Source organism: Gymnogyps californianus, chromosome 5 (assembly GCF_018139145.2).
Source record: "Gymnogyps californianus isolate 813 chromosome 5, ASM1813914v2, whole genome shotgun sequence".
NCBI classification, from domain to species: Eukaryota; Metazoa; Chordata; class Aves; order Accipitriformes; family Cathartidae; genus Gymnogyps; species Gymnogyps californianus.
Genome location: NC_059475.1, coordinates 47,451,156 through 47,466,003, shown reverse-complemented (window position 1 = coordinate 47,466,003; position 14,848 = coordinate 47,451,156). Strand labels below are relative to the sequence as shown.

Genomic DNA, 14,848 nt, shown 5'->3' with positions numbered 1-14,848 from the left:
CCGTACTGCCACAGCACAATGGCTCCTTACAGCCTCTTCCCTTACAGTATTCTTAAACTAACAGCACACAGAACAATGTACAACACTGTAATCACCACCTGATTTTCTGTTGTGAGATTTTCTTCACTCAGTGACAGTAAGAATCGACTCAAACTTCCCTACAGTCTTTGATGCTTAGGAAATAGGGTTTGGGTTTGTTTCACCTCTGTATTTGTAGCCGCGGAAATTGTACGCTAGCGAGTTTGTTAGTACTTCAGATAATTTTCTTCAGAAAAAGCTGATCTTGAGATGTGGTTTCAATGCCCTTGGGAAATGTCTTCCTAGATTTTCTTCTCCTTTGCCCTTGCAAAAATCTATCCAGGTTTTACACTGGACCTCCTGCAGCTTCAGAAGACCTACTGTTACCTGCAAGCAAAAGATCTGAAACTATTGTCACCTGAGGCAGAAAATGAGGAGTCTTTTTCAGTACTGATAGAATTAACAGTGTTCACAGTTCATGGATATTGTTTTATCCCTAACAGACCAATTTCAAGTATACTTGTAGTCTGAAAAGCAGCTAAGCACCTTCCTTTCAATCAGTATGCAGTCTGCAAATTTCCAAAAAGTGCACTGGCAATAAATTCACACACAGACCCTTCTTACACAAGTAGAAGCTGGGTCCCTCCATACACTATTAGTGCAGTAAGCTAACACAGTGAGTAAGAACGCATAATCTTTCTCTTTGCTCATACTTTCCTCTCTGCTAAAAATTGTAGAGTAGCACCAGGGCTGAATAGCTGCAGCAAAGCTTTCCCTCACTGTCAGAAGTGCTCAGATAATGGTGGTGTGTTAGGGCAGGGCTGAAAGCCCATAATGTCACTGCTACTGCTTCTGCATAAAATGACTTCACACTCTGTCCTTCAGTAATTCCATGGGGATAGTAATCCCACAACTATTGCGGTCTTGTACGGATTAAATCATCAGCATAAGAAGAATACTCCAAAGATAAAAATATGCTTAAGAACTGCTAAGAAAGATTTTTTAATTTTAGGCTCAAATCTCATGCCACTATGAAATAGAATCAAATATCCTTTCAGTGCTGTGACCAAAAAAGAGATGCCAAAACAAAACAATGCATTACCTTGCCCAGTTGCAGATGAAGCTACCGGTCCTCCACAAAAAAGGGAAGTGGGTTAAAATATTTTACTATACATCCCTCCTTTAGTTTATCATAACTGCAGTTCTATAAGCATCTCTAGTTCTATAAGTATCTCTAAGTTCTTCTGTACTCCCAAAGCTCTCAGGATAGTGATGTTTCTGTTACATTTCTGGCCCGATAAGAAAATGTGAAAGCAGAAATCTTACATGAAAATATGTTCTTGTTTGGCCATTGAGTCTAAACACGATGCAAATTCCCAGAGGTGAATCTGTGACAAGTTAAAACACACTTTTTTGCATTCAAAGCAAAGTAACTGAGAGCCTCAGTCTTCTCAGACTAATAAATTTTTCAGATCATGGTGATTAAATTCCATTGGAAAACCTGATCCATTAGGTACATTGCATGACTCAGAAGTGATCATAACTGTCAATAACCCTGCCCACCTGCCCACATGAAGACATACCTGTCCCAAGAACTCACATTTACCTCACAACAGGAAAAAATTATACAGTACCTCTCACTTGTCATATTTTCAGTTCTGAAAATTTGCCCTTAGTATTTGGCAGTGGATTTCTTAAGGACAAGGGCCTTAAGATTTGATTCTTCACAAACGCTGAGCGTCTAAAATCCTGTGAAAGTCAGCAGGGACTGACTAGGCTCAGTACCTCTGCAAATTAGAGCTAAAGTAGAAAAAACATCTTAATAACCTCCTAATGGACTGCTGAAACCCATAGTTTCAGCAATCAAGAAGACAGAGAGCTGGGCTCTTTTCCCCTTACAACACAGAAATAATTCACAGCATTTGAAAACTATAAAAAGAGGTGCAAGGAAGAGGAGTAGATTTGTATTTTAACTCCATTTGAGTGAACCAGACAAAAGGAACTGTCTGGAAGGGCAAGGCAGAAAAATACCTCTCTCAAAATAAAGAAGAAATATTTCCTTATGATGCATCAAAGTTTACCTGAAACAGGGAAGTATCTTTTACTTTTCTGTTTCCCATAGCGAGGGAGGTGGCTGGCAGACGTTCAGAGGAACACCTTCCCACAACCCACCCTCTGCACTCACACTTTTGCAATTTGGTAGGAAACATTCTCCAGCCCTTTGGCTCCCTAAACAAATCTCAGAGGCCAAGTTCCTCTGTCCTGTTTTCAAACACCTCCCTTGCCAGAGTCACTCTTTGCGCTGCTGTGAAACAAACTGATTTCTCAGGTTTACCTTGACTCAGCTCAAAAAAAAATTGGACTGGATTAATGGTAAAGCAAAGCACAGGATCTTTTAGAGATTTAAAGTCATTTTTTTGGTTTTAAAATGAACATCTGATGCAATTCTAATATTAGCTAAAAAGGACTGCATCTCTATTTGCTTAATTACTCCTACTCAGAATTCTTAGACAGGTTCCAGCTGCTTCAGTTGAGGGTTTGGCTTTAATGTAACGTCATGTCTACCAAGTGTTGCCCTCGGTTTTTACAACCTCTGTATTCGCATATGGCTGCTACAGTCTGTTACAATCAAGTTTGGGCTAATGCGCTTTTAAGGATTTCACCTGAAATCAAGGCATTTCAGTACTTAACCATGTAAACCCCTTTCTGAATTCATGCCTAACTAGTTAGGAGCGACTGAGTATCAGCTATGCAAATATCACTGATGTTTTTTTCCAATAGCTGGGTTTAATAAATATTTTCCCTGCCTTCTCAGCCTACCTACCTGTCAGCTGCCCCACAACCACTCTAGGCTGTTCGTACTATGAGGGATTATCCACATATTCATATGAATTATTGGAAAAGACATCAGTTCTATATACATTCTGTGAAACTTCTGATCTCGGGAGGTGTTAAACATTTCTATAGGTATTCCATATGATATATTTTAATAAGGATGTTTTGGACATGCTTATACAAGCACACTTTTCTTATTACTTCAAGCCTGATCTTAGCTTTATCATTGGGTTTCCTGAACCATACTTTTGGAACCAGATGCAGGTGGCAAAAACAAATGTTTTAAATACAGTACATTATGTGGATTTCAGCCCTGGAAAGGAATACTGAAGTTAGGATGGTCGGATTCACTGCAGCTGTCAGAGATACCGAACAGCAGTGTCTGCTACAGCCTGGCAGAGGCTGAGGAGTCCCCTCAGTCTCCATTCTTGGGATGTTCATAGCATTTAAGCCACAAAGCTTCAGCTCCATAGCATCAGCTGTTTTCATCTGAGACAAAAAGGAGTAACTTCAAGGAAGCAGAGCATGCAGTTGTTTTCTGTGCTGATTAGCACTGGCCTATGGTACAGTCCACACTATGCAAAAGTCACTTGTTTCCTGTAGAGCATAACTGATATGGTAGCCCAGCGCTACCGTCAAGAACCTGTTTGCGTTCAAGTCCTTTTTCACACAGCTCTGCCCATGAACACAATCTTCCTCTCTACTACTTTCCACAAAGCACCCTGAACATACCTCCAACCCTTTCACAGGTGGGAAAACAACAACACAACAAACACAAAATGATTATATTGCTTTGGAGATGTATTTAACCTGCTCAGCACATGAACTGAGAGAAGAAACTAGAAAATCTCCAGCTGCTCCAGGAGATGGTGCTCAGTCCCCTCTGTAACAGGCACATGGAGTACCACCAGAGTCAGGAAAGTTTGCTTGAACTGGGTATTGACACCCCCAGCCTAAGCACACACAGACAGTTGCGCTCATAGATGATTCTCTCTATGCAGCCCTGCTGGATACAGCATTCCCTTAAAATACTGCTGTGCTGCTGGAAGAGTCTCCCAGCCAGTGAGAAATTGCAAAAAATACCACTGAGTGAGTCTGCCGAGCTGGAAACTTGAATCTACCACATTTGTGGCAAAAATCTTGAAGTTTGGATAACCTTTTCAGTTCATTCAGGAAAATAAGCTCCATGAGAACTATGCCAAAAACCAACCAACCAAACAACCAAACGTCCTGCATTTTCATGTAGTTTTCATGCTGTTGCATCTGCTCTGTTGCATTTTAACATGCTTGAAATAAATCAAAGTGTGACCTGTGAGAGAAATATTATAAACTTTGATTACAGTGAGAACTGGTCAATTTTACTGGCACAGCTTTCAATGGCAATGATGATTTAGGAAGCAAGTTTCCCTTAATTTAAAATTATCCTAAGCAGCAAAATATCATTATATAATAAATTGGAAGCAACAAACTTTCATTCTTTCTAGTATAACAAAACATGGAACTAAATGAGGCTAATTTTCTGCCCATTGCAAAAAAGGCAGTGATATTACCCACACTTGTGGCATCAATATTTTGGCAATTCTGGGACTATGACCAGTATTTTCATGAGAGCAAGGCTGTGGCAGAATAGGCTATGGCAACAATGCAATTGGGGTGTATGCAATTACTGTTACACTATAATGGTCGCTACCAGTATATGTATTGGCCAGCTGTGTACTGACTTCCAAAAAATCTCAGCAGTCATCTACAAACAATGCTTCTTCCCTTCCTTTCTTGCATTAAAGTTGAATCAGAGCTGTTACATGATATTTGGTGCCATCTTCCACAGTAGAACTGGCTACATTTTAGCAGCAATGGATATTTAATTTGTAACAGCCCTTATAAACTCCTGGCTTCATTCACCATCCTACTGAGCAAACTCACCTTACAAGCCTACAAGGAAAAAAAAACCTCTCACAATTCTATAGGTCTTTCAAGAGGCCTCTTTGCAATTAAAACATTTTTATACTACTTCTGCCTTTAAAAAATGAATGATGAAATTCCAGCAACATTTGTGCCTGGCATTTTTTCTGTTTCACTGACCGTGCAAACCCACTTTATTCCAATTAGACCCTGTGCCGTTATAAACTCTTCAAGATGCACACATCTTCAACTGTACATGCCAACTGGAATGGACGGAATCCATTCAAATCTAGAACCCCTCACATGCATGCAAAAGGGCTTGGGTTTTGGGACAATGAAATATCAAACATATGACATCTTTCCCCAAGTCAGCTAAGAAAGGTTTGTGGTTTCGCATGCAGCAGAACAATTTGGCAAATACTGTCCCTCCTCTCAAAGCTAAGAGCCAAACTCCAAGAATTCAAGAGGAGCATCATGCTAGACAGAAGACCGCAACTTTGTTTAAATGCTTGAATGCCGTAAGAACATTTTTCACTAGGCAGTTCCAAAGATGCTAACAGCTTGGTGACAGTGGCAACAGCTTGCAACCTGAAACATGCTGATGTGAGTGAAAAGCAGTACCAGCTACATTTCTTCTTTTCCCTACCAGTTTGAAACAGTGGGCTGAATAATTTCAAATAAGATTCCACTATAAAAAAGGGGAACAGAAAACCCACTAATCCAAATGATGTCAGCATGCTAATAGTTTCTTAATTCTTAAGTAGGTTCCTTACCTGAACCTACTCTTGCATTAACAGTTAATTAGCATAAGTTCCTGTTTTGTTTCAAGTTTGCTGGTGATTCTCTACTTCAAATTCATGAGCAAACAAAAACAGTAACATATTCTTGGACTATCAAAACTGTACCTGGTGATTTGACCTCCAATTCATGATTAGGCTTGGATACTGTGAAATCCACCAAGAGGAAAAAGCTATTTTTCCATAATGAAGTGTGCACACATGACTGTTTAATACAGCAGCCACTGAAGTGAAACGAATCAAAAAGATATTTAACTGGGAAAATGACTTGAGAACTTCTCTCAGGCTTTCTAACTTTTCACATTCAGAATGAAAATGTTCAGCATATTGCATTTTCCACTAGCTAGAAAATGGTTTATGATGATATAAAAAAATCTTTACCACTGATCAAATACATCTGTGGCATCTTGGCCAGGTTCCCTGTGGTACCAAGTCTTCCCAGGCATTGTATTCCCTTTACACAAGAGAAGCAAGAAGTCAACAACTGTCTCCTTGGCCCTGAAACCTCAAGAATCAGCCATTCTTGAGAGCAGTAGAAGATAAGCAATTAGAAAAGAAGACATCACTGCTGAAAGGTTTGCTAAGAGCAAGTTTCCAGAGAAGCAGCAGCAAGGCAAGCTTGCCATATGCATCGTACACCAGTGTGCACCAGCTCAACTGAGCGAGAATTTCTCTGGGAGAACAGTTCTTGTTCTCTCTGACTCATTCTGTCCCTGCACAAACAGTAAATATTTTTAAGGTGCTTCTTTCAGAGGCAGACCACAAACCTGCAGCTCACCTTTCCCCAGCTCATTTCAGAGAGGTCAATGTTCAAGCACAGAAGCACCAAAGGATATTTTTAAAGTAAACTTATAGCTTACTCCTCAAGGACCTGTGTGCAATTGCAGTTCTTTGCTCCCTGAGAGAAATTTTCTAGCAGCAATGCCTTTTGCCAGACAAACTAGCCTTGCAGTCCAAAATACAGGCAATGTGATGGGTCATGGTGGCAGAAGGACAGTAGCAGCCACTGCCGAAATAGGTGGGTGGCATGAGGACTGAAGCATGGAAAAAAGCTCCCAGCTGTGGAGAGGCAACACTTCTCTGTCGTTATCAACCCTCTCACTATTCATTCATAGAAACAGTATCCAGTATTTAAGTCCTAATACAGTCATTGTTTGATTTTAAGATAGTCAACAGCCTGACATGTCTTAATCCTGGAAACAACACATTTAGTACTGCTGTACAGCTCCCTGATATTACCAGTCACACAGCAAGTTTCCTCAAACTCAGTGCCTTGTGTAGAAAAAGAAAAATCAATGAAATGGAAAAAGCAATGACCAAACGCTCAATGCCTAGACACCACAGATGACACTGTTTCAGTCTACCTTTGGCCCTCTATTTCACTGTAAGGCAGCAAAAGCATTGCCTTTTTAAGCCCTATAGCATGATGTCCACAAACTTTGAAGGCTATAGTTGCTTCCTAAGTGTACTGGGTCTGGCTGGGAGGGAGTTAATTTTCTTCATAGCAGCCTGCATGGTGCTATGTTTTAGATTTGTGAGCAAAACAGTGTTGATAACACACAGGCTGGGGGAGAGCGAGTGAGCAGCTGTGTGGTGCTTAGTCACCTACAGGGGTTAAACCAAAACACTGAGGAAAGTGCAAGTGATGACAGCTGATCTGAAAGGAACACAAATCAATTTATACAAAGAAAGTGGCCAAAGTAACAAACTGAGAAGTGTGCAAGTTTTTCTATAAGAGCCTTTTTTTCCCCCAGGCATCCTGGCTGAGATCCTGCAAACACTGCAACAGGAAAGGAAGCAAGACATCCTGTTTTCCCCAAACAGACATGAGAAGGAAGCTTGTATTATAACAGCTGGTGGATAAGAGAAAAACATTGCTGACCAGCAACTAGTTAATTCAATGTATCATTAAAACAAAACCCAGCATCACATGACTTCAAAAGTTATCCTACCCACAAACTACTTCCTAGGCTACTCCAAGGTTCACCCACAGCATCTTTCTCCTCCGGCAAAAAAAAAAAAAAAAATTAAAAAAATTAAAAAACACCCCAACCTTTTCATATTTCATCATCTTTGTTATAGCATCCAGAATCCCAATATTTAATTGGAATTTCTAAGATTAAGTAATGGGTATCTAGCTTAGTGACTGACAGGGTGATTGATATGGTTGTTTTGACTCTGCCCCCTTCACAACAGTTCTCATTTTTAGTTATAATCCCATGGAAGGGGTCAGAGGCTACAGGAATTGAAAATTCTCTATATAAAAATGTACAGCACAAAGACCACCTTTCAAGAAGTGGTGAGGAGTCAAGAAAAGCTGCTGGGGTGGGAACAATAGCGAGTAAACTGGCATAGCTGTTTTCCAAAAGTGGGTCACTGATTCCTGACAGATGATTGCTGAATTTCCATGGTTAGTTTTCTTTCCCGTTAGGTCCCACAGCAGCAATTCAGTTAAAAATATCGCAGAATGCTTTCTGCCAAGTTCTGCTCTGAACAGCGCCATCTCTTCAAACTGATGACCTTAGAAGACCTGCTGAAGTGTCTCCCTGAGCACTGGAACTGAAGAGTCAGGCTAGAGACTTTCAAAGGATGTGACCATATTAGCCAGAAGATGAAGGCTAACTGCTGCTGAGAGCTGGGGCTAGCTGAAGTCCAGTAAATATGGACTTGCATTTGTAGCCCAGATTTACAGCCCCTAAAATATTCTGGGATGCAGGGACCTTGTCATATTGCAAACTGCAGTTTAGGATTGCAGAAATTAATTAATTATGCCACAGCAAAACCTTAATCTTCATGGCGCTGTCTGGATGAGGAGGATTAAAGACACTGTGAAAAGCTTGCCCTCATTACACCCAGTGTTCTGCACCCAATAATGCAAATCACTAGAGCCTCTTTACCGGTCACGCCTTATCCAGTATCTGCTGAGCCTTAAGGCTCACTGATTTGGCCTTAAATTTACTGATAAGGTAGCACCCAACATAGCGAGCAGTGCTTGTGCTGATTAGCGTTTGCTTTGCTTTTTCTTTTTAACTATTCAAAGTCTCATTAGAGATGCTCTGAGTTGTTCTCAGACAAAATGAATCACATATAAAATACTCACTTCCTCCTAGATCCTAAAGCCTGAGTTTCCAGTTTTCTGCCAATTTTCTTTGAATAAAAGAACAAAGTGGATGTTCTGGCAACTAATTACAGAATCTAATCTACAGAAGACATATTGTATAGACAGCAGTGAAGCAGAGCAGCTTCTCATATGCGCTTCACCTTTTGCCTCTTGCCTAGATGGAAGATGTCCATGTGGAACCCAGCCCCAAAGGGTCTTGTCCTCTCCATTGCAACTGGTAACTGCACGTATTTTGTCACTACCTTTTTAAAACAAGCTCAGGAGCACTATTTCACTTTGTAGGGGTACCAAGCAACCTCTGAGTTGAGAGCTTAAGTCAAGAGTTTTTTTCCCACTGGGGACTTGGAGTAGACTTGAATCGAGCAAGTCTGAGGCAAAATACCTCACTTCGTAGTAGCTGCCACAGGGAAGAGGAATTTGTTGGGTTATGTGATAAAGCTCATCTGCACACCCACAAAGGAGCTCAGACAGACAGCGGCAGGAGAGGGAGCCCAAATAATATCTTCTTGGGTTACATCCAGGCCCATCACGGGGGCCATCAGCCCATCAGAGGCACATCTGCACAAGCCCAGAGGAGCACAGGGGCGCAGTGGCAGGTGGGAACACAAATCAAGGACTCCTGAGGAATGAACACCTTGTCCGGGCCTCTCCCAGGGCTGTCCCAGCAGAGCCATTAGCCCCAGTGTCCAAGCATGAAACTCATCACCATAAGTCATCTGGAGCAGTCTTGAGATCACCTTTTGGACTAAGGGGGTTGCTGCCTAGGGTAGGACATATGTGATGCAGGGGAAAAGCAGTTTGGGATCAGACAGACTTATTACAGGATATTTAGGGGGAAACCAAAGGCACGAAAAGGTTAGGTGATTTTGGGAGGAACAAGCGTGGGAAAATAGAGGAGTAAGGGGATAAAAAGGGCTGGTCATGTGTAAATAGTTGCTGGTCTGTGTGCTTACCTGGCTGTGCCCTGCATCTGATCAGTGCAGTCTTGTCCTGTCTTCTTATTAAATTCCTTTCTAACTGTTTCCTGGGTGAGGGCTCTCTATTCTGTGTGCATGAGGGTGTACAGGGGTGTGAGTGCAGCAACTGGAGTCAGACCATGGGTCAGAGGGCGGGTATATTCATGCTGCCAGAGACTGGACTGAATGCGGGTCTGCGAGTAAGCGTGTGATCACTAGCAAAATGCTTGCCAGGAATACATCTTCAACCTCGCTACTGGTTGAACCTGGGAACAGTGAGTGGTAGTAGCCTCACCTCTCTCAGGCTGTTGGATCCAACATGGTATGTTTTCCTCTAACAGAATTCTTAGTTTACCATCTGACAAAATACCTGGGAGGACTGCTGTTTCATCACCTGACAGAAGGAAAAGTCTTCCAAAGACAGGCTTGCTCCCTTCCGTTCTTCTGTACTGCAGTGCAGCAGCAGCATGAGGCCAGACCAGCACCCTGAGTCAGACTGCTCAAAGGTGAGACCACCCTCAGCTAGGCTGTACAGATGCTACAGACACCAGCTTTGCTTTCACCACAACAATATGACATACTAATGACTCGTCACTTTTCAGGCTGCATAAGCATTCATTTCTTCCTGATTATGTTTAAATGGAGTTAGGAGATACTAGTCACAAATATGATGTGTATGTTTAATCATACCTCTTCACTTTCCAAATAATGTTTTCATGTTAGAGTACTATTAAGCTTTTATTAAAATGACAGCAACATCACTAGGAATCGGATAAGTGCACTTGGTTTTACAACATTTTGATTAGAGTTAGCACGGCTTCCTATTTACTTATGATAATACGGAAAAAAGAAAAATTTAAACCTCTCCCAGAGAGTTACACAACATAGGTTTGTATTTTATGTTGTTACAGTGGCACTTACTAAAATGAAACATTAATGTTGCATTGAGTTAAGGCACTAAATACAGTAAGCATGGCAACTGAGAAGGGAGAACCAATCTCATATTCTAGCTGTCTTCTATTGTCAAAGACCAGTCCAAAATTCATTGGATCTGAAACAATATGCTAACTGTGGGGCCTCATAGAGATACAGGATCAACTCATAGTGACTGGATTGTGATTTTTCATCCTCTTCCATTTGTGCTTTTAGCAACAGGTAAGAGAAGAGGATCAGGATTTGCTGAGGCTTCACAAGTGACATGAAAATAGGTAATGGCCTGTCTGGCATGCTTTAGTGAGAAGAAAAGGCCTCATTATGAAATAGCCAGTGATAAGACAGAAGTATTCACTGTCCCAAAGGCAGCTACTTTTGGAGGATCAAACCTCCCATAAAGGTAGCGTCAAACTATGTGACTGTGACTATTGACACACCACATAAAAGGTTTGGGAGAAGGAGAGAGAACTAGGCCAAGACAAATAATACAAGCAGTAACCTAGAAAGAGCACAAAGTGAAGACACCTCCAAAAGCTAGTAAATCTGTAGCACACACAGCCCTGTCCTCCACACTTGATACTGGGTAGAATGCTGAAAACTATCCCCATCTGGACTGACATGAAGTGGCGTCACTGAAAAGGGAATAAGGAAATTAAGGACTAGATACCTTTGAAACAGTGAAGAAAAATGAGAGCACCAGGTATTATGACACAAACTATAAAACTATCACAAGAACTTTAACTTTCTTTAAAGTGAACTATGTATTTCAAGAAACAGTTTACAGGAGGTGGACCAAAGAGCTACTCTTCTTTAGGAAATCCTATTTAAAAACCCAAAATATACGTATGCAAAACTATAAGGGTATTTAGACTGTACCTGTTTTCCCCATAAATCCAGCCAAAATTGTGCTATCCGTTATGTCTGCATTATGTTGAGGAATCATTCAATGCACCTTCACACAGTGTATTTTGGGATCCTGATCCTGCTTTTGGTTGTGCTGATCTTACACTCAGAGGAAAAGAGAGTTACTACCCAGTTACATCTGTGTAAGTAACAGCACTGTTGGGTGTTCTAAATTCAAACTCTCTCAGTGTGCAGAAACAGATAAGATCAGTTTAGGTATCTTCAAGAGTGAAAGGAGAGGATTAAAATAAGTACAGAGAAAGTAAAAAAATGTTCCTATTCTAGGAAACAATGTCAGCCTTCCATTTCAAAACTGTGAGGTATGACAGTGATGAAAAATAGAGAGAGAGTAAGAAGAAACGAAGTGATGGAAAACAGTATTTTGCATCAGATATACGACAACCCAAAGATATGCAAGCAAAAAACCCTCAATCCTTTCAATGAAAATTAAAAGCAAGTACATTGAACATTAAATGCTTACCTGGGACAATATACTAGACTCCTCTCAAATAGCATGATCTTCAGTGCTTGCTGTGGTAGGCTTTTTAACCTACCCGGTTCCACGAGACCCCAAAAGTACAGCTCTGTTTACCTTTAAAACCATGCACCAGGTCCCTTCTATTCAGTTAGCAATGGTGACTGCTTGACCTGAAACTCTTCAACTGATTGGGAATCCCATTTGTCAAGTTACTTTAAAACACTTCTGCTCATTTCAACAGACCCTGGCAGACCCATCTGTATGTGGATAACTCCCTCTGCACAAGTAAATGTCAGTGTGCCTGCAAGAATGGTTACAGTGATATTTGGTCTACTTCTGCCTAATCATATTTTATTCATGCAAGAGTATACAGGTTTTCATCAATCAGTTCCCAGCAGGTTCCCTTCTAGAAAGCAGGACAGATGACCCCAGTCATTGCAACAGGCAGCAACAAAACAAGGTGTTGGAGGGACTAGGAGTAGGGTTGTTCATTTTCAGCAAAGTATCATAAAAAAAGAATTAGGAAAATCCAAAGTGTTTTAAAATAAATACATAAATACAAACCTTCAGAGGAACACTGTATTTAAAAATGCAACAGGCTCAACTATTAAAAATGCATGGAAGCAAAATGATTCAAGATGGTTTGATGCTTATGGGGAAACTAACAAAAGCGCTGGATTCAGACTGTCTTCCCACTGCTCTGATTATAGGATTCTCTTTTTCTTTTTTGAATGTTTCTCCCAATTACTGCTAGATTTGCATGAAAACCAGACCATTGCTCCTTGCTACTAAAGCTGATTTCCCACCTGAAGATAGTCTTCCATAGCTAAGCCTTTAACAGCCAGCTGTCATCAAAAGTTGAAGATGATGACAACATCAGACTGTTGTCCAGTACTAGAGGAACCGATATGGATGCTCAGATGACAAGCATCAACAAGGAACTATGGTGCAAGTGTTTAGATAGAGTTACAGGTGGCTAAGCAGCAAGAGCATATGAACTCTTAGGAAGCAAAAGATCCTATTTTTATGCAAATGTCCTCAGCGCTGCTATGTAACAACTGGCAATCTCAGCTAGTAGAGATTCAAGACACTTTTTCCTGTTACCCACTCTGTCTTGAAATACAGTGTCAAAACTTTGAAGAGCAAAAGGAATTCAACAAGAGCTGTCAAGCTTTGACTCATACAGGACTAATCCCACACAGCCCTGAAATAGGGCTGAAGAAGGCTGCAGTTCTCAAATGTTGTGAATTCATGATCAAGCTCCTACAGCATATCAGGGCTCACAGCTGGAATAATGACACATCAGCCAATGCTTTGGCTTGTCCCTGGCTACAGGCTCCCAGGGACCACTTCCCAAGACCAAGAAACTAATTGCTTCCACTTCCCTGCAAAGCAGGATCTCAATCAGCTGGCAGTGACCAGGAGGGAAAGCTGATCTATTATCTGCTTATGTGTGGGTTGTTTTTTTTTCTCTATTTGCAACCACAGAGAACCTTTTAAATTTTGCAAATATTGTATATGGGAAAAAACCCAAACAACTGCTGTCTGCTGCCTAACACTACAAACCTAGTCCAAAACTACAGCAAAGCTGTTAAGAAACTGCTTTACAATAAGATTCTCCCGATACTGCTACAATTGGCTCTGCTACTTGAAAGCTCTATGTTTGCTTTTGGGGCTGCAACACACTTCTTTCCACCTTCCTGCTAGCTTGGATGGGGCTCACTGGTGAGCAGAAAGACCACAGCCTCTAGGAAACACATGGACCATCCTTGCCTTTTAATCCCTTATAGCATTTCCAAAGTGATGTTTAGCCTTCCATAAATCTTTCCACATAAAATCTAACATAGAGGATCTGCCAGTCCAGGAATCTGGTTTCAAGTAAGATAAGCCTCAAAGCACACTTGAGAGCTAAACAGCTCCATTCTTTGGGAAGTGTTTTTTACTTTGAGGCCTACATCAACTTCAACCAGCTCTTTGAAGTAGAACAGAGAAGATTTTGTTTGCTTAATCAGTCTAAAATTGGATATGATCTTTCACTATTGTTTTTCACAGAGATTTTATAAGCCTTCTTCCCTACTTTTACAGACTGAAAGGGATATTCAGTGACCCAAAGAATCAACTGAAATTTATTACAGAAACCTAAGAGTGGTAAATGCTATATAAAAGGTTATCACATAACTCTGATAATATACTCAAAATCTAAGATCTAATTTTTCTTTCTCCTATACCCAAATAAAAATGACTTTGAATAAATATCAGGTCAAGTTGTCACCATTCTGAAATAAAGTGGAAGTTTGAGGTGGGGTTTCGTTTTGTTTTTTAAATATGCATGCCTTTTTTGTAGTGGAGAAGTACATACAGTACCTGTCGTTATTCTTATGTGGTTCTTTAAAAGTTTTCATAAAGACAACAGGTTACCAGTGAAATACAATATCAGCTCATCAGGTTCCTCAGGTGCTCTTCTGCAAAGCTATGAAATAACAGTTCATCTCCTCCTTGGAGAAACCTAACACAAAATTTTCACATACAATCACCGTAAGGTCTTCCCTCCTCCCCCCAGCTTCCTATCCCACCCAATCCTTCAATTTAAAAAGATTTTTTTTAAAAAAGAAAAGGAAAAAAGAAAAGAAAAGAAAAGAAAAACAGCTTATAAAACAGCAAAGAAAATAAATTTATTTTAATATATATAGAAAGAGAACAAAATGAAACTTGAGGGAAAACTTACTGGCGTTACAGTTTATCCTGATACAGTCTAGATGGGGAAAAATAAATGAAAGATGAAATTGCATCCTTCAAGGTAACAGCTGCAGACATCCAAAAACAATCAGTCCACCCTTCCGGGGACAGACACACGCAAAGAGATGTGGCCATTTTATACTTATATACAGTCTGTACAAGTTCAGGA

General features: G+C 40.6%; 1 protein-coding gene across 4 annotated transcripts in view; it reads right to left on the bottom strand.

Annotated features, from left to right (window-relative positions):
* Positions 1-14,848, bottom strand: part of NRXN3 (neurexin 3) — a 988,734-nt gene that overhangs the window by 660,035 nt on the left and 313,851 nt on the right. For all 4 annotated transcript variants that reach the window (XM_050898472.1, XM_050898473.1, XM_050898470.1 and 1 more), the window contains one exon: positions 14,669-14,695. In XM_050898472.1, coding sequence (XP_050754429.1) covers positions 14,669-14,695 — 27 coding nt within the window. The remainder of the gene's footprint in view (positions 1-14,668; positions 14,696-14,848) is intronic.